At 40.2% G+C, this 26,175-nt stretch overlaps 1 protein-coding gene and 2 pseudogenes across 2 annotated transcripts; all 3 read right to left on the minus strand.

Annotated features, from left to right (window-relative positions):
• Positions 1 to 801: 801 nt before the first annotated feature.
• On the minus strand, positions 802 to 3,348 carry LOC103710086 (annotated as a pseudogene).
• A 2,347-nt stretch (positions 3,349 to 5,695) lies between these two features.
• LOC103710140 lies at positions 5,696 to 7,973 on the minus strand (annotated as a pseudogene).
• Positions 7,974 to 9,403: 1,430 nt separating this feature from the next.
• On the minus strand, positions 9,404 to 24,277 carry LOC103710141 (probable receptor-like protein kinase At1g49730). 2 transcript variants are annotated; one of them, XM_039115942.1, is made up of 9 exons: positions 24,058 to 24,277; positions 18,321 to 18,872; positions 16,890 to 17,174; positions 14,776 to 15,037; positions 14,627 to 14,679; positions 14,472 to 14,539; positions 11,834 to 11,923; positions 11,671 to 11,755; positions 9,404 to 10,071 (listed from the first exon to the last, which is right to left on the minus strand). In XM_039115942.1, the coding sequence occupies exons 1-9, from the start codon at positions 24,137 to 24,139 to the stop codon at positions 9,533 to 9,535; spliced, it is 2,016 nt and encodes a 671-aa protein (XP_038971870.1). In that variant the 5' UTR covers positions 24,140 to 24,277; the 3' UTR covers positions 9,404 to 9,532. The 2 variants fall into 2 exon arrangements, with proteins under 2 accessions (XP_038971870.1, XP_038971871.1); XM_039115943.1 differs by lacking the exon at positions 16,890 to 17,174.
• Between the last annotated feature and the right edge of the window lie 1,898 nt (positions 24,278 to 26,175).

Genomic DNA, 26,175 nt, shown 5'->3' on the forward strand with positions numbered 1-26,175 from the left:
CTCTCCTTTGTCTAATGCTGCATCTCTCTCTCTCTCTCTCTCTCTCTCTCTCTCTCTCTCTCTCATTCTCTTACCCCCCCAGTCCCCACCCACTCACTGCCATCTCCTTTTCCAAGGGAGAGACGAGCCGCTACCACAAACCCAGGGGGTTGTCCCCTGGTGCCATCTTTGGATTGTCCAGCATTTGATTTTGATGTCAAAGAGTCTAAATTCACTACAAACATCCAGAGTAAAACAAGTCAGATATGGACACTATCAGTCTTTGGAGCTTGAGAGCACCAATTCACTACAGCCACAGGCATGTATTGGATTGGATGGACTGGATAAAGACTAGGCACGGTAAGATCAGCTAAGCAATATAGGATTCCACAATCCTTTGCATTCAAACTTGGCCTCCGCCAGCCATTACCATGAGCAGTGGTAGGTAAATGCGAAACTGACTCAAAATCACAGGATTGTGCTGTTGCTCCAGTCTGGCCTGTAGTTTTATATGGTGTCGCGACAGTAGATCTAGAAAAGATTCGATTTCATACTATTGAATGTATAAATGTCTCCTTAGTTGAAGATGTTCAGAAGAATACATCAGAGTTTTTTTGTGTTACCTAACGGACCTAGCTAGAAAAGGTCGATGGAAAACAAGCACGAAATTTAATTTCCATTCAGAACTAGACATTTTCGGTTCCACCTCGAGTGGTTGCTAACAATATATAAAGTTATTTGCCTTGTTTAGATCTGCATATCCTAACAAACAGCAGGCATAACCATGAAGATATTAATCATCCAAACAAGCCCATATCAATATGATGAAGCGAAAGAACCTGCACTTAATTAAGATCAGAGGAGAAAAGGTGAACGTATTACATTCCTGCGCTCTCAAACTGAATGCAGCTCAAAAACGTTGCATTTGATCAGCAACGGCATAATAAGGGTTTCCAGGAACAATACAACATGCGAAGTTATAGCACTGCAAGGAAAAATTAGTTACTGATAATGCTAGAAACCTCCATAAATCACAACGAAACAAGGCAGAATAGCTTTTGAATTAAACACGAAGAGCTCATCCAAATTTGCGTAAACTCCTGCGGCACCAGCCACCGAATCATAGTCCTCCGAAGCATCCTGGTTTCTCTTCACTCTCCCTGCAATCACCCTGCATACCAACATCGCCCTCTTCTCATCTTCTGAAGAAATCTGGGCAGTGTCATGCGCTCTCCCACTGGTGGCCATTGTTCGGATCCTTCCAAGCACATCGGCCTTGAATCCGTACCTTATAATGCTGCAAACGTTGCAGTGTGGGATCGAGTCGCACAGGTTGGTTGTCCCATTCAGGCCGAGGGAGCACAAGAAGGTGGTGCAGTGGAACCTTAGGAGCTCATTGCCATCTGCAATGCACCTCGGATGCTTCTTTGCAAGCTTGCTGGCTTTGCTTTTTATGGAGTCTCTGTAATCTTCAAATTTTGTGATTGTCTTTTGAGTGTTGTGGACTTTAAGGATCCTGTCTATCTTGCATACTTGGTGCTTGTTTCTTGAGCCAACTCGACTGGAATATGATCTCTACTATGTTTCTACTAGTGTCTTCAGGACCTAATTCTGAAACTGAGCGAAGGAAGTTGAAGAAAATAACTTGAATTTAGCATGACATCAAGTTTGTTGTTGCTTAAGCAAGTCGGAAAAAAATAGATTAGAAACAGGTGCTATGGGAAGTGAGTAAGCCATCAGTAATGTACAGAGGATTATTAATTGCTATCTTCTATTAAAATGTCAGACATAAGAATTGGCCCAAGCTGTTGCGCTGCGATTGCTCAGCCAAAAGTAATGGAAGAATATATCTCAAACATGTCTGCCAGCATGGTCATGATTCGATTGAGGCAGTATAAGTTTAGTCCGAAATCAGAGGAGCTAAAAATTAGAAAGATCTATTTTATCAAGCTCGCATGACCGCAAAAAAATATGTTCCAGAAGCTTAATTAAGCACTGCAAGATTTGTGATTAGATAAGGCCATTCCGAAAAGTGATCAAAAAATTAGAAAGTTTGATGCATTCATATTTTGACCAATTGAGGAGTGTGAATACTACGGATGAGGGAATAATTATTTGAACTCACTACTAAATTTGGATCGAATGCATTCCCATGAAAAAAAGCATGGAAATACTGGGAATTTATAAGTTACAGCTGACAAACCATCAATTCGTAGTAGGATATCAAAATGCAAGTAAGTTGTTAGAATTTTCTACTAGCAGTTTAAGTTCTCACGTAGTTTTAAATTCATCTCCTCTTGCAGTATTTTTCTCTTTAAACGTACACCTCTTTGTGGTCTTTGCCCTCTTGGCTTTTCTGTTTTCTTAAACAGCCAGGAAAATATCACTGTCCTAGTAAGGTCACGAGACCTAAAAAAATTCCAAGGCTGCAAGCAGATCAAATCAAAAATCAGACGTCAGACGTCAGCATCTTTTAAGTTGCATTATTAAGGACTTCGAAAAAGTAACGTAAAAAATGGATAATCACATAAAGAAATATTAGTTATATATCCTCACTCTTCCCTCAAAAAAAAAAAAAAAAAAATCATTGATAAACTGATATAAAGGTAACTATTGCAACATTGAAAATATCAATGAAAGACAATTAAAATATTAAGAAAGTGGGGGAAGATGAATGAAATGAAAGGAAAAGAGGATGAGGAAAGGAGATTCTACCTGCATGTCTGGCGACCTGGTGAAGCTCCAGAATCTCAGGTTTCCCAAAGATCTCCCCACAGTCAGGGCAGGTACAGATGGTAGCCCTCAGAGAAGAATCCCTGGACACCCCATTTATGGGATCTACCACCATATGACACTCGTAGCACCCAGAAAGCCTCCTTAGATGCATTCCTCTGAAAGATCCACCAAGAGATGAAGAGGAGGAGGAGGCAGCCGCAGAAGCAGATGAGTGAGAGGAGGATTTGGAAGCAACACCATTTATCTCGCTTAGAGGCTTCTTCTTGGTTCTCTCAGCAGTATTGCAACCACCGACCGAAGCTCTTCTTTTGCAAGGCCCAGGTGGAGCGATCTCCGGCCTCTGCATGACCCTAGAATTGTCCCTAAGGTTGCAAAGAGACCCCGAGCATCCAATCTTCTTAGACTGCCTTCTGCTGCCTTCTGCTGCTTCGTAGTTTTTGCAGATAAAGAAACTTCTGAGGGCTCTTCTCGAGGATGGGCTCTCTACTTCCTGTTGGGTTGGGTGCTGGATTTGTTTGTTTCTCTTCACCAGCTCGCTGCTTCTCCTTGTCTCTGCCATTGAAGAAGAAGGACTCCGGATTAATCTATGTATGGTGCTCTTCAATTCGGCGGTGGCGATGCTTTTATTCCTTTATGGAAAGAAGGGGGGGGGGGGGGGGGGTGGTGGTGGTCCGGGTGATGGGCTTCAGTCTTTTTTATTGGCGAAGCTGCAAAAGGAGGCTCCTTAATTTATGTTTTGAGGGGAGGAATGGCTTTAGATTTTTAAGCTTATTTCATATTTGCGTCTCTTTTGGCAGGTAGTCACCTCGAGGATTTTATTATCTCGGGGAAGTAGTAGCTGAAAAAAAGATTTACAGGGAGTCATTACCTTGAGTCTGGGACCTGGTTGTCCTTGGAGGACTCCAAGGGCGGGACTGGTCCTCATGAGACCAACTTTAAGCCTGCAAAAGCTCATGCGCTTGCTTCTTTCAGGCATCAGCATGGGTAGCAAAGAGAATAAAGAAATTTTTTACCCAAAAAAATAGAGAATAATGGAATTTACCAAAAAGAAAAAAAAAGAGAATAAAGGATCAGGTGCAGGCTTTTTCTTCTTGACGTCTAGTTTTCTGTAAAAGCTATTTGCCAATTTAACCGCTATGGCTCATGGGCTACATGAACCATTCATCTGGTGGTATCATGCATCTGATCAGACAACTAATTAGATTCGGTCGATGGAATCACCATTTCTTTCTTTTTTTTAAAAAAAAGATTGATGTGAATTTAATGACTATATCTTTTGAAGCTCCTCTAACCAATGGCTGCTTAATCATCCTCTTATATTGTATATGGAGCTAAATGGTTCCAATTTCTTTTGTATTTTTAAAATTTTTAAAAGGTTTCTTTGGTAGGAAACCCGACAATGCTTTGTCTTGCAGGACTCATTTGGTTTGTGGATAGAATCTTTTCTCGTTGAAATAAATTTTCTAAAAAACTGATGTCTAAGTATATGCATGATATCCGAAAAAATAATTTTACATGTTTGATTGACAATGAAAAAGTAGTACATTATAAAGTGGCTTAGGCACCTACTTGTCTAAAAAAAAATATGTAAAATACTTGTTATATTTTAATACAAAATATATTATCTTATTTTATTTAAAAGTTTGAGGGTTTTTTTGAGAAAAAATCTAATTTTCAGCTATTGAAAATGTGTATTTTTTATGCTCGTATTATATTTTTCATAAAATAAAAAAACTTTATTTTTATATAAAAATTATTTTGTTATTCTTTCTTTCTCTGGCCGAATATGATATTTATTTATTTATTTCCCATACTCAAATCCATCGAGTATACATGTCGGGCATGTTGCCCAGCCAATAAATCCGGCGCAATGGAAGCCGTAGGAATTCGGTACGTTGCAGGCCTCGAGAGGGACGAGACTTTGCACCACATAGCAAAGACTTGGCATTTTTTGTCTTTGCTGGTGACGACCGAGAGTTACACCCATGCCAAGTGCCAACCCATAGGCTGAGTACATGTACATGCACCCAACCTTTATGAAAGTTCTCCAGCCAGGATGGAAGATGATCAGGAATGACCTTGGGAGGCAATGACAGATGTTTACAACTCAAGCTGCAGCAATCTCCAACGTTTTGGCATTTGACAGGTTTTAATAAGAAAGAGCAATATACTTAAATCGCACCGGCAATAGCTCTCTGCATCCATTGATTTGTCAAAATGCGCAATGACCATGCAGCTTCCTAAGTATCCATTTAGGATCCATTCATTCTTGTAAAAGACAACCATATATATGGTCGGCTAGAAATTTTTGGATTTTGACTTATTTGAATGTTTCACTTTACTTGATATTCATGGAAACATCTAGCCAATAATATCACAGAGTATGTCTTTCAATATAGATAAATAAGTAAATAAAAGCAAGGTTGCGTGAGGGTTGAATCAAAATATAAATCATCATAACAAACCTCAATTTATTGGAGAAAGGTTATTTTTCTTGTTCTTGCTCCGGCAACCATTATCTAGGGAAAGGTTGTTTTTAGATGCATTGAGTTGCTAATACAAAAGAAAGCCATTCTTTCCATGGACAAAAACACTAATTTCTTTCAAAATTACATAATTCATACATTTCATAATTGCTGCACAAATTTAGTTTGTCAAATTAGTAGCGTCTAATTGAATGTGCGAGCCATTTTTTGTGGTTTAATTTATGATTTTTTTTTCCACACTACTATATACATCTTTAAATTGTAGATAATGGTAACATACGGTACTATAAAAAAGGTCAATCGGCAACATCTCGAATTTTATTTATGACGATAAAAGCATTTAGAGGACAAATTAAGAAGACTGATATGATTTACATGATCAGGTAAGCTACAGGGCTTGGCAGCGCACCATTACTTGGCATTTAGAGGACAAATTAAGAAGACTGATATGATTTACATGATCAGGTAAAGCTACAGGGCTTGGCAGTGCACCATTACTTGGCATTGGGAGCAAACGCAAACGCCATGGGACTCCGGACGACATGCTTTCCTCCGACTTCGGACCAGCTGAGAAATCCATAGCTTCCTTGGCTATCACTTCCTACTTCAACCTCCACACTCACTGAAAACTCTTGCCTGCTATATTTCCCATCAAAAGCTAGTGTTTGGGGTTCAACCACCACCCTCATGCCCGCAGGGGCTGCCACCATCGCACGGTATATCGATGGTCCATCCATGACGCTCGTCAGTACCCTCCTGAAGCTCCGTCGAGCGATGCTGGCCTTTCGGTCAGAGACGACGATGAATGAAGGGTAGTTGAGATCGAGATTAGCCTGACAAGTATAATCACTTCTCCTAGTTATAACCCTGATTTCGAGCTTGAGTAGTTTAGCCCGCAGAGGAAATCGACGTAGTCCTGCAAACCTATGTCATAGATGAGACCCGGGTCCTTCGCCTTGTTAGGATTTATATGTCCCGCTCCAAAATCTAGCGGTGTCGCTGGTAAACCGGTTTCCAGATCGGTGATAGGTTGGTGCGTGGTGTCGAGCACATCGGCTGTTGTCATGATCGCCGAACGGATTGCTGCTGGGCTCCATTCTCTGTGCAATGATCTCAACAACGCCGCCACCCCGACGACATGCGGTGAAGCCATAGAAGTTCCAGAGAGCAGCATGTAGTCCGAGATCAGAGGTGCATGGCCGACCGACGTTAACGAGGAGAGAGGCCCCCGAGCCCATGCGGCCAAAACGTTGACGCCAGGGGCTAGGATATCAGGCTTCAGTATCTCTGGACTGATGGCGTAGGGCCCCCGCGACGAGAAGTCGGCCACCTGCGGTGCCGGCGGGGTGCCTACCTCCGTCAGTTGGAATACAATGTCCACTGTCAGGTTCTGACCCTTGGTCTTCGCTACGTAGGCCTTGATCACCTTCTCCTCTTCCGGTGCTACGACGACCAACGGCTCGCCGAAGCCCGTGGGGTCCATGAAAGGCCACTGATCGGTGGCGATGATCGCGCCCCTGGCGCCGCTCCTTACAACCTCATCCATCTGCTCCTTCACATCATTCTCGATGCTATACGAGCAGAAAACAATTGTTCCATTGACATCTTTGGCATCCAGCGACGAACGGCGGCAGTTCTCCTTTCTAGCATCGCCTAGACCGTGGTATAGCCGTACGCCGGAGATATACAAGCTCACCGGATAGAACGAGTTCCCTCGAACGGTTGCGAAGTCTTGTCCTAGTGTTATCGAGGCAACGTAGTCTCTGTCAATGGTCCCGGCACCGACTGTCGTGATCCACGGTGCCCCGTTGTATATTGTGTAGCCAGCAGGACCATCATTGCCTGCGGAGCATGACACGAAGATCCCTTTCTCCATGGCGGCGAACGCTCCGAGTGCAATCACATTGGAATGATACGGAGTTTGGGTGAACCCGAGAGAGAGCGATAGGAGATCGACACCGTCGGCAATGGCCTGCTCCATGCCAGCCAGCACGTCGCTGGCCGCCAACTCGTCCGTACTCGTGGGCGAGACTTTGTACATCGCCAACCTGGCCATCGGTGCGATGCCAATCGCGTTGCCCTCTGCATACTCGAAATAGTCTGCTCCTGGGGACCTGGCACCGGCGGCGGTTGACGAGGTGTGCGTCCCATGTCCGAGGAAGTCCCTCGGCGAGTCGTAGTCCAATGTCTTGGACACGTTTAGTCCCCGCTGCCTTTGTCCCTTGCCGAAGTAGCGCGCACCGATGAGCTTTCGGTTACAATTGGAGGAATTGAACTTGGTTCCAGTCTCGCAGGTCCCCTTCCACCGCTCAGGGATGGGCGGCATCCCCTTGTCATCGAAGCTATCGCTCTCGGGCCAAATTCCGCTGTCGACGAGGCCGATGATCATGTCATCCCCGAAGCCGGACATGGGCCACAGGCCCGAGTGCCTGCTGAGGCCTAGGAACTTAGGGGTGTGGGTGGTGTGGAGCCGGCCGTAGGAGTCTGGGTGGATGGCGACATGCCCGGGCCTTCTAGCCAGGTGTTCGACGTGGGCCGATGAGAGCACGGCGCTGAAGCCATGCATGACATGGCTGTACGTGTAGAGATGGTCGGGGGGAGCGGCGCCGGGCGGTGAGGGGAGGGACGACAGGATCGAGGTGTGCCAGCTTTCGTGGGTGGAGAAGGGGACTGGCATCGCCGATGGATCCATGTGGATGATATAGGGCCGGCGATCATCGTCAAGATGAGAGGACATGGCAGTGCATGACAGGAGCAGTAGGAGATGGAGGAGCCATAGCTTGGGTCGGGAGGTGGAAGCCATGTCTGAGTTACGAGGTAAGCTAATTAGAGCGAATGCTGAGAGTTGCGGTTATGAACATGCATATAAATCCTCCACTCTGCCGTCGGTTGCCTCGTCATCTACGCTAAAAAAAATTGACGGTGCAGGCCGGCACCCATTTCAGTCATCCAAATTCTTGGATCTTCTTTGCTTGGCTCCTCGATTGCCGTCCCATGGTTGGTGTAAGCTTGTAACACCTACTCTGGTTTTGTCTTTATTTTTTTATGTTTTTTTCCAGGAAAGTGCTATAGATTCTCTGTAAAATCTCCTCTCTCTGCTGCACTTAGCTCCTTCCTTGGTGTAGCAGCATTTTCGCCATTGTATTATATTTCCTTCTTACATTCCTTAATGAAGACGCAGGACTGGCTCGCTGATCTCGTTCGAAGAAACCGAGGTAGACCTTTTGTTTGCCGGCATGGATGAAAGACGCGATGATTTGAGGCATTACAGACAAAAGATCCACATTGAAAGATCCTCCCGAGTCAGCCAGATTCATAGACTTGGATATCGATTGACCGACCTGAACAAAAATACAGCGGAGGAGATTTGTTAGGGCGACTCCAACATCCTTTTGCGACACGAAGAAGGGACGACTAGTCTGGCTTGCAGGATGAGGTAGCATGAAAGAGCGAGCAACGTGAATGGGGCCACGACCTGAATAATATGAATCCCTGCTCGTTAGATAAATGGGGATGGACATATCTCCATAGAGGCCAAAAACAGGCGGCCAACTACATCTTAGACGCGGATGTTTTATTGAAAAAGCTATATTTGTGACGGTCATTTTAATTAATTGAATGTTTTCTAGAAAAGACTATGTCTAGTATTGTCTTAGATGTGAGTTAATTATTTTGATCATAAACCAATGTCCGCTCCATTTCATCCCCATGTGAAGTTAAATAAGAATAAAGACGACGAAATAGCCAACCTAGATATTCTCAAATAATTGGATATGAACTACCATGCAAAGAGTTCAGATAATGGGGTCAGATGCATAGTTCATCCTCATTGTTGTTGCAGAGTTGTTGACAACCTAACTTTGTGCCAAATACACCAAAACTTGCTAGCAAACAAAGTAAAGCGCAAATGATAATATTAAAAAATAAATATTATTGTTCAACAAAAACTACAATCTCCATCCCCCTTGGTTTTCACTCAATTATCATCTGCAACTCTAACTCTTGTTGGATGCACCAAAAATTACTTATATATGAAATAATTTAGGTTTCACGTACATTCTCTCATTTCTTTCTTTGAATGACCTAATTGAGATCTGCTCATCAACAGCAGAACCTTCCTGAATTTTTACAACAGTTTAAAACAGAGATTTTGGAGTTCTTAAAAAGTAGAACTCTCACGGACAACTGCAGTTCCATGTTTGCACTGGAAAACCACAGCTGGTCACGCTTCTTCATCACATCCCTATGGATCGTTTGATTTCTTAAACAGGCTGGTTGCAAAATAACATCAAACACTTAGAAAGAACTCAAGATTGAGAAAAAAAATAAAATTAACGAGAGTCAAGGCCAGGAGGAGATTGTGGGGAACCACTCTCGAGCAAGACACTCTGGCTACAGCAGGATCTTGAAGTACCGGAAGAAGATTGAAGACACCTTGCATCACCACTATAAGGAATCAATTTATTTCCTTGCATGCTCACTTTACTACTACCTTCCCCAACATCCTTGCTGCCTTCATCTTCCGCAAGTTGTCCAAAGCCATTGTGCACCGGATCAAATCTCTCAGAGAGAATTCTGAGTACTTGTTTGATCGATGGCCTTGCTCGCCCTTCTCTTTGGGTGCACCACTGTATGATCCCTACAATCAGTTGGAGCTGTTCAAAGTCAAATGAGTCCCCAATCACAGGATCCACCAACTCGAGTAGTTTGGAATCATTTGACATAAATTTCTGAGACCATTCCACCAGATTCTTGCTATCTTGTATTGCTCTCCTCCCAGTGACGAGCTCCAATAATAGCACACCATAGCTGTATATGTCACTCTTATCCGTCAGCTCTTGAGTAACCACGTATTCAGGATCCGTATACCCTGTAAGTACTGATGTTAAAATCCTAAAGTTTCATATTTTGCAATTTTCCTATGCAATAGAAAACAATTCACAAGAAAGATGTGCACAATCATTTGATGCATGCCAACACACCTTAGCTCGGTTGGTTGGCATCCGCTCCACTTACGCGAGGCCCAGGATTCGAAACTTGGTGGTGGTATTTCCACCATATTTCTCAAAAGGCAAAAAAAAAAAAAAAAAACCATTTGATGCATTACATATGAAACATCATGGTTGTCATGGTTTAAGTTGGCGAGATCCAATAAACTATCAGGCATGCAAAATTAAGCATGTGAAGATAAACACATCATCTTATGCCATATCCTGTGAAATTGGTAGTATCTTCAGATTCCCTTCTTGCTACAACCATCCAATTCCTTTCTTGGTGTCGCTCTCCCCTTTCTCAACCTTTTAACCTATACAAAAGACCATCTCCACACAGGCATTGCTTCAATCCTTCAAACAGCCAAACAAATCAAACTTTTCACCCAGACTATATGTTCTGTCTGCACCACATAGGCACTTTAAATGTACCAAATTTTTTACTTGTTTCCTAATTTTACAACACATACACTTCAAAATCCAACCTTTGCTGTTCTCAAGCTCATCTTAGTCTCATTTCTTAACTTCATTGCACGATATTTTAATTTATAAAACAAAGCACTCACACTCATAGTCTGCCGTACCGACTGGTACGTATGGGTACCGGACGGAACCGGTACGGTACAGCTATATTTTTCGGTTTTGACTATTCGCAACCCGTACCGGCCGGTAGCGACCCGTACCGACCGATACCGGCCCGTACTGATCCGGTACCGGCCCGTACCGACCGACCAATACCGATCTCAATTTCTTTTTTGCTTTTGGCCCGAACCAGCTGAATCGGTACGGTATCGGTTTGGTTCAGTATAGTACCGGTGCCCACTGGTACGCCAGTACGGTCGGTACAGCGAACCTACTCTCACAGTGATAGTGAAATAGTAATTACAGAACTTTTTTTTAACTTCATTATCCGTCATCTTGTGTTGTTAAGTTATAGAACAATTGCAATGAAAAACTAATACTTGTGGATGCTTTTGTCCGTAAATTCCAAATGTAGCTTCAATAGCTCATATACTTGAAATTTTTCTATCATCATGAAAGGATAGTTATATAGGAAAAATGGAGAAGATGAGATGAGAGAGAATAAGAGACAAAACATGGTCAAAGAAAGTAGTTTAACATGCAAGTTACGAATGTTGGGTAAAATAGCCGCTAGTGCTACATTTATTTTCACTGCTACTGGGAAATATTTATAAAAAGATACTGGAAAAATCATGTAATCTGGCTAAGACACTGGATAAAATACCAACCTTCCCTAATACCACTTCAGTATGCTTTGACATCATATTATAAGACCTTTCTATAAGTAGATCTAGGTGTTTCGAGAGGTTTCTCAAATTGTTAGGTGAAGTTCAATATCCAACACAATATTTTTATACAACTGTCAATTCAATACATTTTGCCTAATTAAATTATGACCCATCACTCAGAAAGATACACCGATCATAGACGTAGTGCTAGGGCTGGAAGAAACTTACCTGGAGTGCCCCGTATATCTGTGTTCACTGGTTCAAAGCTGATTGCTCCATATCTTGAAGCATGTGCAAGACCAAAATCAGCAACCTATGTACAACCCAATTGCTGTTATTCTTGAAACTAATGAACTGAAACATAACATTAGAAACCAATCTAAATATGTACCTTCGCTACAAAGTTCTCATCCAACAGAATATTGCTGGACTTAATGTCTCTATGGCATAGGGGAGGATCACAATAGAAATGGAGGTACTCCTGCGATTGCAAAACAATGAGGTACTCTTAAGAATTATGTCCATCTGACAGAAGACTAGCCAAAGACCTAGCTTCAGCTATGTCTAATTAGTACATTAGTTTACATCACAAAAAATAATTGTCAATATTATACCAGTTTGCCTATCAGAAGAAAAGCACCAATATTAACACTAATTGCACCTAACAAGATGCCAACAGTTCTATTTTAGGGGCATCTGCCTTCTAAAATTCTGGATTAGATATTTAAGAGCATACTCCCTCAATGAAGTTGGGACAACCTCCATTTAACACTAAAATAATTAAGGTAGATCCCACTCATATCCCAAACCTCAAGGGCTAGTTTAGTTCCCAGGCACTTCCATAACTTTGTGAAATCTAACTACGATCAGATAAGTACAAAAAAGAATCATCCTACATATACAAGTTAGAGAATGAAGGTGGTGATATACCTATTCGACTTCTATTGTTGGTTGGGCAATTGGAGAAGAAGAGGACTACCAACCTGCATGAGACACTTCTTTGCCCAATGTTTGCTTTTGCCCTATCTCCCTCTTCTTTAATTGAGTCGATAGTTTTTCATCACAACTTTACGACTCAAATATATTGATGGTCTTTAGGACTATGGAGCCAAGGCATGTTATGCACAATGCATTCTTTTTCTTCCATCATCTTAGAACATTGATAATGTTTAACATCGTAGAAATGTCATTGCTATTTTTCTTAAGTTTCTTTTTACCAATAAAGGATGACTTTCCGTAACTTTTCCTTAGATTATGTTCATTTTCATTTTCATCTAGTGTGCTGAAACATAAAGAAACCTATGGAATGCATATCCAAATTGTTTCAACCACATGTTGGATGAAATCTTAATCATCTAGATGGTTTTTGAAGGGTATGAAAAAAAAGAGTTTAATCAAGCTACAGTTGATTATCTGACTTTACTACTTTTGTTATCATTGTTGCCATTGATTTTGTTTGGAGTATGTCTGGCACCTTCTATACATTAAAATAGTTTCCTTTAGTTACCCCCTTAACAATTTCCCAACTACCCCACTAGGCTTCAAATCAGCTGATATGTAGGTTGCAGATTCACTGCAGAATGGGTAAAATCATTTCTGCTGCTTTAGTGATATATCAGAAATCTAGAGAACACCGACAAGCACAAGTTTATTATTGTATATAAATGAAGGAGATACATAAAGCACTATAGAAACTGCAGGATGAAACTTATGAGCTATGCCATGAAGACACGGCAGAGGATAGCAGAACAAAAACTAAGTTGGAAAGATTCAGAAAGCCAATACCAGAAAATTCGGTTATTTAGGCAATTTCTTGCCTGAGCAACAAATAAAGATCAACAAAAGGGAGAATATGCATGATATTTATTTCATATTAAAGAAGCATACGTAACAATAAAAGAGACCCTCTTTGTTGGAGAATAAGGAAGAGTGTTAGATCAAGTGTGCAAAATGATACAACTAAAAAAACATGAAATAGGAGCCATGGCTCGGAACTTAACTACAAAGCAGATAATGGTGACTTCCACTTTTAAGCCTATACTTAGTGTATTTATCATGGATAAGATAGGAGTGAAGACAAAACGAATATTTAAATAAAACTCTACCATAGATTCAGAAATCAATTTCAGGCAAAAATATATGAAGGGAAACTTGATTGAGATTATAACAAGACTCACATATTTAATTATGTTAATCATTTCCAGAAGTTCAGTTCGAATGTACAAAATAGAAAGGCTAGGAATGAATACAAAAAATGAAATCTTAGAACAAAATTTTACAATAAACCCAGGATTCACTTTCAGAGAAGGTACATGCAGTGAAACATCACTGAGGTTATGATAAGGCTCGCAATTTTGATTATGTAAATCATTTCTAATGTCAGTTGCACTGCACAAAGGAATGAGATGTCTTCAGTAGCAAACAGGTGGGATGAATGGAATGAAGATAGGCCTCAGAAGTTTCATGCAATTATTGGTTACTATTTAGATAGACCAATCTACGCTCCTTCCATCGAGACTGCGATAAGACCATCCTAGTGCAGGTATTAGCAAGACCATTTTAGTGTAGGGATCAACACATTGGGAAATCAAAGAGATACAGGAGCTTAAGAGTATTATGGCTGATATGAGTATTTTGAAGCAGATGCTAGAGCTATAGCAGAAACTGAAATAATTTACTACAATACATGAAGCTTCAGAGTAGCATGAATGGACAAGAGAGATGAAGACCCATTGAGAGGACCATTCATATGTAATGTAGACAGAGGCCGGCTTTTTAGGGAGGTCTTGGATGCAGGCTGACATCTCAAAGAGTATGGAGGAGCCAAACTAAACTTGGATGGAAGTAAGAAAAAAAGGATTTATACAGTCTTCAATGGGCTGAAGGCCTTTGATATGTTGCAGCATGATATATGATCTAACCCTAAAAAGATAATATATATACACACACACACACACACACACACATATATATATATATATATATATATATTAGTGTTTTCCATTGGTTATGCCAGTAATAAGCTTTACCAGAGCATTGGCTACATCAATGGCAATTTGTACTCTAGTCTTCCAGCTCAATGGATTTCTCCCTGGTGCTGCATAGGAAAAAGGACTTATTAAAACAAAAAATAAAAATAAAAATAAAAACTCAAAAGAGCATCAGAAACTGATTGAAGGATTACAATGAAGATGATCCTTTAGGCTTCCATTTTCCATGTATTCATACACCAGAAAACTGCAAATGACAATCCAAGGAAAATAGACATTGGATTGCAACAACATTGCTATCTCAAGAAGAAAGAAATATAGTCTTGTAAAGGAGAACAGGTACCTCTCATTCCTCTCAACACAAAAACCTTTTAGAGCAACAAGATGGCGATGGTGCAGTCTGGAAAGAAGCTCCATTTCTCGGCAAAATTCATCCTCACCTTGTTTTGAAACTTTGTCCATCCGTTTCACGGCAGCTAAGGAACCGTCACTGAATTGAGCCTTATAAACAGTTCCAAAACCACCTTTTCCTATGACGGTACTGAAATTCTCCGTTGCCTTCGTTGTTTCCCTGTAGCTGAATCGTTGGAAAACAGGTGATGGACCTGGAGAATGATCTATGTAAAAATTGATTGTCCATAGAATCAAAAGGAGGCTAGAAGAAGGTCCCTACAAACAGTTACTCGAGCCCCTCAAATTAAGTACATTAGCACTAATTAGGTATTAAATCAGCCACTGGATAGTGTAAACCATCAAGGTCATTGTACAAGATTGCTACCATCAAGGTCTGCATAGAAAACCTACAATGATGATTTTCACCTTTTTCCTAGTCAACATTTTTCGGCTTAATCATATGCCAATCTGATCTTCAGGATTATTGGGTTGAAGCAAACCCTTATGAGTCAAGGATCATGGCCCACATTTTAAAACTTGATGTCTGTTTCACTTTCACTCCCCTACATAGAATTTCATTTTCAACAGTCTCAACGGCTTCAGCAGTTTCACTCCAAGTTTCAGAGTCTTGGCAGCAACAAAGTCAAAAGAAATTCTAAAGAATTTCAAATTTAAGAAAAATAAAGTCATTTTACATCATTTTATTGTCTTGAGTTATCGAGAATTATAGCATTTTGTAGGTTGGGTAAATTTATACTGAAAATGAATTTATTGAAGTTTAACGCATTAAACATGTCACAAGAATATATTGATTTACTAAGTATCATTACCAAATATTGCAAGATCCAATATAACTAGCACAACAAATACGAAAGAGTATAAAACTAATTACATATACCTATTTAGTGCCACTTTTGTGGAAATAGCCTCTCTGCACATGGTGATAACATTGTGTACATCTGGCGTCCTTAGACTCTACAGTGGCGGAAGCCTCATGCACAAGGTCTATTGTATCGCCCAGTACGGATGTACCGTACCGAAAGAAAACTGGTACGAAACACACATTCAAATCAATACAAACTCTGTACCCTCCGTACCGAGGTGTATCGATCCATACCGAGGAGTACCGATGTGCGTACCGGTCTGCACCGAGACGTACCAAGATGAAAATTAAGAAAATGGGAAAGAGAGCTATTTTGGTACAGAGATATACCGTACCGCACCGTACTGAACCAATAAAGTACTGATATAGTACTCGGTACCGAGATTGTGAACCTTGCTTGTGCGCTATGCCGTCTTTTTTATTTAGTGCCACTTTTAATAAGCAAAAGAAGAAAAGTGACAAGTATGGAGGTTATGCCAATTGTCTCTCATGTGCCCCAAAATTCTAAAAAGTAATAAAATTTCCCTATCTCCCAAACAGTCTTTCAAGTCAGACATGTGCATGCATCATTTCATGTTGCAACCTTACATATAGCTTAAAGACACACCACATAAAAGTATTGACACCTTGATGGATTAAATTTCAACTAACCCACCATGTTAAATTAAATAAAACAAAACTACGACAAAAATAGCCACAGCTTAGATAAATGTGTGGTTGAGTAAAATTTAAACATAAAACATATTTACTTGTTAAACTAAAATAAAGAAGAGAAGTAGATTCTGTCGATTCCAGCCAACAAGGACTGAAATCAGCCAAAACTGCCAAAACCAGTCAAACACACTCAAATTTCTGTCAGTTTTTGGATTGGTTCAGCCGAGATGTATCAGTTTTAGCACGAACTTCAAAGCTTGATCATAGCCAAACAATTTTCACAAAAATGAAATGCAACTTTCTACTGGTTTCCAACATCATAAACTCAGCCAAACTTTACCATTTATTTTCTTTTCAAGGACCTAGTTATCATTTGTTATTATTCTGCTGTTCTAGATGCATCTGCATGGTTTTTTCATCTTTACCTAACAGAGAACACATTGATTACTTTTCACACACAGATGAAGCATAATTTTGATTTTATAGTGATTTGGTAGTATGCAAGGAAAAGAGGTAAAATATTATACCTTCTTGACTTGTCCGGACTTGCGTAGGAGGGAAGGCATTCCATGATGCCTCAATGGGATCATCTACACTCCTTAGTTCCTTACTTTTCTTACGGATTAGTGGTACTAAAATTAGGAGTACTAGAATTGCCACTGCTATAACCCCAATTCCAATTCCTGGGATTAACATGAGCCGAAAGGCTTGCTGATGTTTCCTGAGAGGTATGCTAATCAGATGTTGATTGGGAGCTTGAGCACAATCAGAACTTGGAGAAGATGTAGGGGTGAGTAATTGGGAAGATGACTCTGCAACATTCATCAATCACAATTTTTGAGAAGCGGAGAACAAAGTCACATTAAAATAATAGTATGTGTAAAAATGCACAAAGCACCCAATTAGTGTGCAACTGATATATTCAGTAGTTTAAGTTAGGAGGTTCTATATAGAACCCATGAACAGCAATTGAAAGTCTCAACAACATTGGCATGCCTCCCAGAAGAATGGACTGGTAGCATAACAAGTAAAAGGTTTTGAAAACATGGAAAGTCATTTTCTGAAAGCTTTGTAGAGGTATAGATTTGGATTGCCTTTGTAATATTTTTCAAATGTTTTGACCTACAACATTTGTTATTTATCGTCAATTTTATTCTATATTTCTCGAATGACTTATCTTTAACCCTTATGAAAAGGAACTGAGTTACCTATAATCATCATCATGACCATCAAGCCTTTATTCCAACTATGTTGGGTTGACATTACAATCCAATTTAACAATTTTCATTCACACTATCATGGGTCTTCTTGTCCCTTTTGCTAGCAATTTAATAATTTTCAACAAAATTGCATTTCATATGCTATATCTTAAGGATTGACTATGAGATACTTAAAGCATTAGAAATAACCAAAAGCCAGTAAATAGACAAGCGTAGTGTGGAACCTTCATCCTTTTTTCACAGATAAGTATTTGCATTTCTGTAATGAAAAAAAGGGCATTTATCTTTTACTTTTCTTTTAATAGATAAACGAGCATTATGTAGTAAAGAGCATTAAAAGATTTTGCTGTTCTCACCATTTCTAAATAATTCAAGATTTTTTGACCAAAATTTTTTATGGTCAAAAAATCTTAATATGATCTGATACTTTAGGAGCACAACAAGAGCAGCCAGATTATGTCTTCATGAACCATTTAAATGAGATTACAAAATCTTATTAGAAAGTTCTCCATAAGTATCAATTCCATTTTCAGAATTGCTGACATCTTTTCCTAATAAATTATTCTGCAACCATGTATTCCTAACTATTTTAAATCTTGTTAATAGATTAAAGGACAAATATGGCATTATGCTTCTCTAGCATGACCTACATACTCAAAAGAAAGTATAAAATATTGAAAAAATTATAATGAGTTATTTTGGTCAAAGAAAAGCAATCAATTCTCAAAACGATCAAACCTGGGAGAATGTTGAGCCCTTGAACGCCAAAGAAGCAACTAGCCATGTCAACAGCCAACAAGTTGTCACCTTGGTTTGCAAGTGTAACAAACAATGCATCACGACAGACACTGAATGCGACATTGTCATCTGCACTTATAAGATGGTGAAGATACATGATGCCATAATTTAAGCACCTCTTGCAATTGCTGTCCAATGAAAGTGGCACCTTGCAGTTTCCAATGACATCAGTAAAGTTTGGGGACTGCATCATTTCCAAGACAGTTCCTCTCCCCTTGCACTGATAAGAAACTCGAATTTTGGGTCCCAGTCCACAGACTACAGTAGCACTAGCTGGAATTCCATATAACTTGAAAGTTTCAGACACAGAAGTAAGGCAGATATCAGAAAATGCTGATGGAACTCCAAGTTTGCCTGTTGAAGCTGCATACTTAGCAATGGAAATTGCAACAAATGCATTAATATATCGGCAGCATTTCCCTCGTTCATCTTGATTTGAACAAGCAGAAGCAGCCAGTGTAAAGTTTGCCCAACTAAAATTTAAGGGACAATCTGCATGAGACAGAATAAAGTAAATACTACAAATTAACACCTTTCCACTTAATATAGGTATGGAACTAAACAAATCATAATGGCACTCAGATGAAGGATCTAATTATAGAATCAAACCAGCAATAAAATCATCAAACCTTTTATGGAGAAGATACATGAATACAGTGTATGAAAAGACATGCAAAACTAATTTGTTTCTAGTAGAAAGGCTTGTTAGCTAGATAGAGTTCTTGAATATAAAGCTGAAACCGTCATGTAAACACTTGGAAAATTAATGAGATTTTGGCTTCTCCAGACAGATAATCAAATATCTATAATGACTTGAATTCAGGCTGGAAAAGCCACTGATATGAACTATGATATTCTTAAACAAAAGCTCGTTCATTTACCAACCCACATTTCATAAAAGAAACAGAAAAAGAAAATAATGGCAGATGACCAGTTAAAAAGCAAATCTCTGACATAAACAACAGGCAAATATGCAGGACTCAAAGTAAAGCACTTCAAGGACACATATCTGCAAAATTTTTAGGGCAGTCAAAACAACTAGAATATCTAAATATATGACAGTCAAAATTTTGAGAGCAATTTTTCTATACTTAACAAATTGTATCTGGAGATTCTATATCTAGAGAGACAAATTTTAATTAATATGTTGAGTTATTATGACAGTCTTATGGCTTAGAAGAAGACTGAACAATAAGAACAAGCTTGCTAGCACTTGGAAGAGTAAGATAGGCATGTTAATGTCTGGCCCAAAAGCTTAATGTTAATCAGCGACCCAAAAGCTTAAGCTGATAGGTGAAAGAGCCCATGGGTATATATGATGAACCAAGATCCCAGACATAGGAGATGCAAGACTATTCCCTAATGATCACTCCCACTTATAGTACCTAAAGAGGGGCGACTTGCGGCGACGACGAGAGAGTGGAGGGACTAGCTGGTTAAGTAGGATAGCTGGCTCTCATATCATGTTAATATCCTACTGCGAAGCTTAAGCTGAGACCAACTAAGGTCCCAGACCTAGCCAATCTGGGACCAGTCCATAACAATGCAATGGTGAAGGTTCAATAAAATTCTGCAATATGGAGCACAAAGAAGAACATGAATGGGTTTGTAGCAACTTGGTCGGAATATAATAGGCAATGGATTCTTATCCTTTAAAAGTCTTTTAAGAGAATCTCTCAAGATGATATTGATAAAGAAAATGTGTAAGATCGAAGGAAATATCAATTCTTTATATTAGTAAAAAGGGAATGCTGGCCTCTTTTACCTTCATGATATAACTAAATGCTCCAAAGTTGTTACTCCTTGGAACATAGTTCCGATGTTTTCTCTTTTTTATTTCAGTAAGAGAAAGGAGGCTAGGCCTCCAACAAGTAATAAGGAGAAAAACCAGATGCACTCAAACTCAGTTCCCCTGGCATCTGCAGCAGCAAATATCAACATGCCAGCACGAAAACTCTGAAATCAAATGGCCTTTCTAGGATTCTGAGCACCTAAGGTTGCCTGCTAGCAATCTGGTTACCCTCATGGAAGATGTGCTAGATCTTTAGTAGAGGGAGGAAAAGACATCCTAGCAACCCAGCAGGCATAAGTGATAGGACCTTGAGTTGTATCGAGTGGAGAGACAACCGACAATTGTTTGGGAATCCCTTTGGTCCAAAGACTTTGATACAAGGGTCGGAGATATTCCCCACCCCTTGTATAATCTTCTTTCTTTTGATTTGGCAGGTTGTACTCATATGAGAACTATATGAATGCCATTTTTAACCCAAAAAAAAAAAAAAGACTTTGATAGTTCTTTAGCAAAGAAGTACCCTCAAACCTTCCCAAACACCACGAAGTTCTGCTATGATCCAGACTGGTCTAACCAATGAAATGTGCCAGCTACCAAGACCTATGCCGCTGAGTCAAATAGAACAAAACCAGAATTACCTATGCCATCAGATTTTAGGGAGCCCTCAAAGTCAAGCTTCAGCCTGCAAGGTGGATAGGGGGACCCAAGAACTGAAGGATGATGTATGGAGGTTATAAAAAAGGTTTGAAGAGAATGTAGACCATTCCCCTAAAATTTACTAATTTCAAGAGCCATAGATGATACTCCTTGGCCTTTAAGATAGCAGAATGCATGACAAGGTTGGTAGAATATGAACTTTCAGAAAGATATCCTCATCAAAGTCCTCTCAGATCTGCCATAGAAGATACGAAAGGATAGACAGTTGTTCAGGTGAAGTTGTACTGGCAACTAGCATGGAAAAGAAGTTCCTAGCAAGAGGCCGGTCAGTGAAACTATGAACCCAGTGGACAGAGCCGCAAAAGCGACATCAGATTTTACAAGGATGGATGCAATGAAATAGAAAATAGATGATATCTTCTGCAACTCCATTGCACCTACTGCTGACCAGTAAACCTATTCATGGGACGAGATGGGATCGGCTCGGGCCAAGCTCTGCCCAAAGGTCAACACATTTATTCAGACCTAGGCCAACCCGGCCCAACCTTAGAGCCTACGTTCCAAGCCCAAGCCTGGCCCTTACTCAGAGCCCCTACATGATGAGTATATCGGAGAGAATGTATTGGAAAAGGGCAAAGATACAAGCGCATCCACGCCCTTGGATAAGCGCTTAGGCTTACAATATAATTAAAAAATCCATCAGTAACAGTACTAATAATAGTAATAGTACTAAAAATAGTAATAATACTGAAAATAGTAATAGTACCAAAAATCGTAATAGTACCAAAATAGTAATATTACCAAAAATAGTAATAGTACCAAAAATAGTAATAGTACTAATAATAGTAATAATATTAAAAATAGTAATACTACTAAAAATAATAATAATATTAAAAATAGTAATGTTACTAATAATAGTAATAACACTAATTATAGTAATACTACTAATAATAGTAATAGTACTAAAACCATTTTTTTAAAATTTCTAAAAGAATACTAAAAAACTTAAAATAGCTTTAAAAATGCTAAACATTAATAATTAAATATTGCCAATCACCTACAACATGTCTATTATCCCATTAAGTTCATATATGAACAATAATTGTCAATCAAATCTACAAATCATAGTTTGTCATACTCGTTTGTACCATCCTATACTGAGCAATACCCATATGTACTAATACCAAACTAAGACTTGGTACACTCAAGTCGATATGCCAAACCGACCCCATATTAGGAATACCAATCATATATCGGTATGGGGTTCGATACCAAGTTAGTGAACTTTGCTACAAATACATCAAACATTAACAAACAACATAAGAAAGATAAAAAGAATTTAAGTCGGGACAGGCTCGGGCCAAGCTATAATCCCCAAGCCTGAGCCAACCTATTTAATAAATGGGCTTATCTTTCAGCATGGCCCAGCCCACCAAGCCTAAAACCTTGGCACAAGCCTGCCCAAAAGGCTTTGGATTTGAGTAAGCCAGGCTGGCCACCTGGCCCATGAACAGGCCTACTGGAAAACTTATGCGATGAAGGAATTCTAAGCAAGGGAGCCTCTCCCGATAAAGTTTCCACCAGGATAGAGTTTGATGGGATTTGATCTTCCATGACCAACATTGACCACTAAGCTGTTCAAAGGAGTTGGAAGTGGCAAGTTTGTAGACCTCATGAATAACAACACATCTTTACCGATTAGGGTACCAACATAATTCATTTGGTTAAGAAGCATAGCTAGAAGGCATAGTGAGTGTGTAGGCTTGTTGAATGAACAAGAAGTTCAAGCTTAGCTCGAGATTGGCATGCAGTAAGCTCAAATCAAGCTCAATTGGAACTTACAAACCAAGCTTCAGTCTAATCATGGGATCCAAAATAATTTCAAACCAAGTCTAAAACTAACCTAGTGCAATCAAGCTTGGCTCAGTAAGGCTCAAACATATTATATAATATAATATATTACCGTATATATGGCATATGCTATCATACAAAAACTTTGATTGATGACCTGTCCACTAATTATGTTTCATTTTCCTAGATTTATATTTCGTGGCTGAATATTATCAATTTAACTACTCTTGAATTAGATGAATGTTAATTCGAGCATGAATAAATCTTCTATTCAAGCTTGAGCTGAACTTAGTCTAAGCTTCATACATGTTCAAATTTATTTTGGCTCGATTAGCGCCATCAAGCTGATCGAGTAGGCCCATCTTCAGCTTGATTCAAAACTAAGCTCGAATTTGACTCGAGCAAATCAAGTTTGAAATCAAAAGTTGGGCTTCAAATTAATGCAAACAAACCCTGAACAAAACCAAGCTCCAATCAAGCTTGGTTTGGTTACACATCTAATCTTGGGAACCATGTTGGGTGGGAAGGTAGTAGTTGTGAGGGTAGAGTTCCAGTCGCAGGAAGGAAGAAGCAATTTGTTCGCTGTGAAATTCTCGACTAAGAGACCCACGTTGACCGTGCTGCATTCTGCAGATAGACAAAAAAACTATTCCCAGTATCTTCAAGCACACGAATAGTTTGACCATTGCCCAAGCATAAAAAGTAATTTATCAGGAATTAAAGCAGTATCTTTACAGATTGCTTTCCAAATCAATGAGCAAACATCAGGTGGTTCGCAGTAGAGCCAAATCCCAGTAAAAGAATCTTTAAAGTAGCCTCAAACCCTTCCAAAGCATCTTCAAACCTCTTAATCTTTAATCTTTACCTCTCTACACAAACATTTTGGTTACTTATCAATCATTATAGTTCCAAGACTGAATCGCATTATCCTATGGTTCATCCAAAAAGCTATCATCTGTCCAAGGTTGCAATAATAGACAGCTTAAAGAGAGTTTCCTACAGGGTGGAAGAGAAACTATTCATCTCAGCTGAAGAGCTCTGAGCCCTTACATTTGCGAGAAATTAAAAGAATATATTTGCGAGAACAGTGGTGGGTAATAAACCAGCAAAACTCATTCACTGGTTCGCAATAAAGCGAATAAATAATATATCACCAAGTAAAAAGGACCCAAGACAAATTACTTCCCACGGTAAAAGCGGCACAAAAAGAAAAATACAAAAGAATCCCGCATTGCAGGAAAATTGGAAATAGGAACTCAAACAAGAATCCACCAAGGTTGCAAGCCCGAACCACCATAAGGCTCGGAAGAAAACTAAGACAGAGAACCGAAGGCGAAAAGCAGAGAGAGAGAAAGGGAAGGAGCAATGGTAACTGACCTCCAGCGATCACTAAATGCTGCTGGGATTCGAGGAAAACCCACGCCCAGAGCAAGCCCGGAACCAGCGCCAGGCCCGGCATGAAGAGGAGAGCCCAAGAGCCGAGGGAGATGATGACTGTGGAGCGAGAGCGGCGAAGAGAGATTAATAAAACTGGAGCGCGTTCTCGCTGCCTCTCCGTTGCTCGATCTCTCGATCAGTTTTCGAGCCTTTAGGCCGTCGAGTTGGGTTCTGCTCGACCGCGGGCGAGATAAAAAAAAAAAAAACGGCAGTCATTGGCCCCTCCATTCGGGTGATTGAGCCACGTTGGCGACGTGCTAACTTCACTCTCGGGTGAGTCGAACGCGTCCCGGGAACCACGGGTTGAATGTGGGACCCAGATCCTGAGATCGGTGGCTCAGCTGTCTTGTGTTGTACAGCGAGCAGCCTGAGATGATATCGTGGCAGTTTATGAATGGTGGAATGTGAGAAACTAGTTGACACGTCGGGGAGAGGGAGCATGGTTGCTGTTTGGGACGAGGTAGCTGATGGGTGAATAGGGAGGGAATGAGACCCAAGATACCGTGATGGGGGAGGGGAAGAATGGAATAAAACTATTTCTCTATTTGAGAGGGAGTGGACGCGAGGGGGGCCCGACCCGAGTGGGTTTGAACGGGGCTTGCAGACATGTTGACATTTGCGGCCTTTTAAAAAGTGGAAAGTTCCCACCAGGAGCTGATTCATCTGACTCACGGGCAGGGTTGTACATCTCCACCGGGACTTTGTTTGCCTGTGATTGGTGGGGAAAAAAAGATAGGAGGGAGATTCAGGGATTTGCTCGTGGAGATGGGGGAAAAAAAAAATGTAAAGAAAATTCTCGAGGCATGGGAAAGTAAACCTAGCTTCATCTACTCACCTGTTTTATCTCCTCCAGAGTCCGGATTGATCTGGGCCACTACCATTTGATCCATCAATATGATCTTTTCCGGTCTCATGTGATGTAACAGTGTCATGCTCAATGCTCTAGTTGGATTCACATGAACATCCTAATCATGTAGAATTGTGTGGATAGCTAGTCCACGGTTGCTCTCCTCTCGTAAAATAAGTCTTGCTATGTAATCCAGATGGCACTGCATAATAATATTTTTATACGTATAGAAAAGAATAATTTGTTTAGTAAAAGTAGCTCATATATAATGGACTGCATAACAGGAAAAGCCCTCCCTGTGGTAACCTTAATCCCTCAAACACCTAGTGAGGGCAGATTTAAACTCAAACTATTTACCAAAGCATATTTTAAGTTGAATTATAGACAGGCATTGAGATCTGTTTCTGCTGCCTAGGAATGGGCGTGTTAAAAAGCCTACTCGACAAATTCTTATGGCAAGAGATTGATGCGAGACAGCGTTAGAGCAGCCGCAAAAAGGATAATCAAAGGATGGATGCAAGAGTAAGGTAGGTTCAGATGCTTTAATTTTCAAGAACTTTTGCCACCGTCACAATACTATTCTAAAAAACGAATTGGGATAGGCCATAGCATGTGCTACAACAATAAAAAAAAAAAAAAAATCTAAGTTAACGCTATATTTAAAGTAGAGTCGTACTAATAAATAAAGTGTAAGATAAAATAAAATATAATTAATTAATAGATTGAATGGCGAAAGGTCCTCTTTTACATAGTATGGATCCACTTATTTATATATGATAGTACCCCGAAATGAACCTAAAACCATCAATTAACTGCCTATTTTCCTAAGATCCATTATTCACGTTTGGCTTCCACTTTCTAGATGGTTCTAGGACTTGTTAATAACCATGTCTCATGTCTGGATAATGGTCCAACGATGTGCCAACCGCTGTACCAATGAGTACCCTGTTGCTGGAAACTAGACCCGGGGGCGGCCGTCGGCTGAGAAGGAGGAACTCCGGTGTGGATCGATGTGCTGCAGGTGGCGACGGTCCGTCGGCGGGCGGCGTCCTCCGGGATATCTGCAAGAAGCCGGTGGCCGGGATTTTCGGCGCCGACCCTCCGATGCTTAAGTCAGGGGGGAATATATGAGTAGAGGGAGAATGTCCTGAGTTTTTCGTCCAGCAACTTTTATGATAGAGGGGTTCTCCTTTTATAATGGAGGGCTAGAT

The sequence above is a fragment of the Phoenix dactylifera genome, unplaced genomic scaffold (assembly GCF_009389715.1).
Source record: "Phoenix dactylifera cultivar Barhee BC4 unplaced genomic scaffold, palm_55x_up_171113_PBpolish2nd_filt_p 000046F, whole genome shotgun sequence".
Lineage (NCBI taxonomy): Eukaryota > Viridiplantae > Streptophyta > Magnoliopsida > Arecales > Arecaceae > Phoenix > Phoenix dactylifera.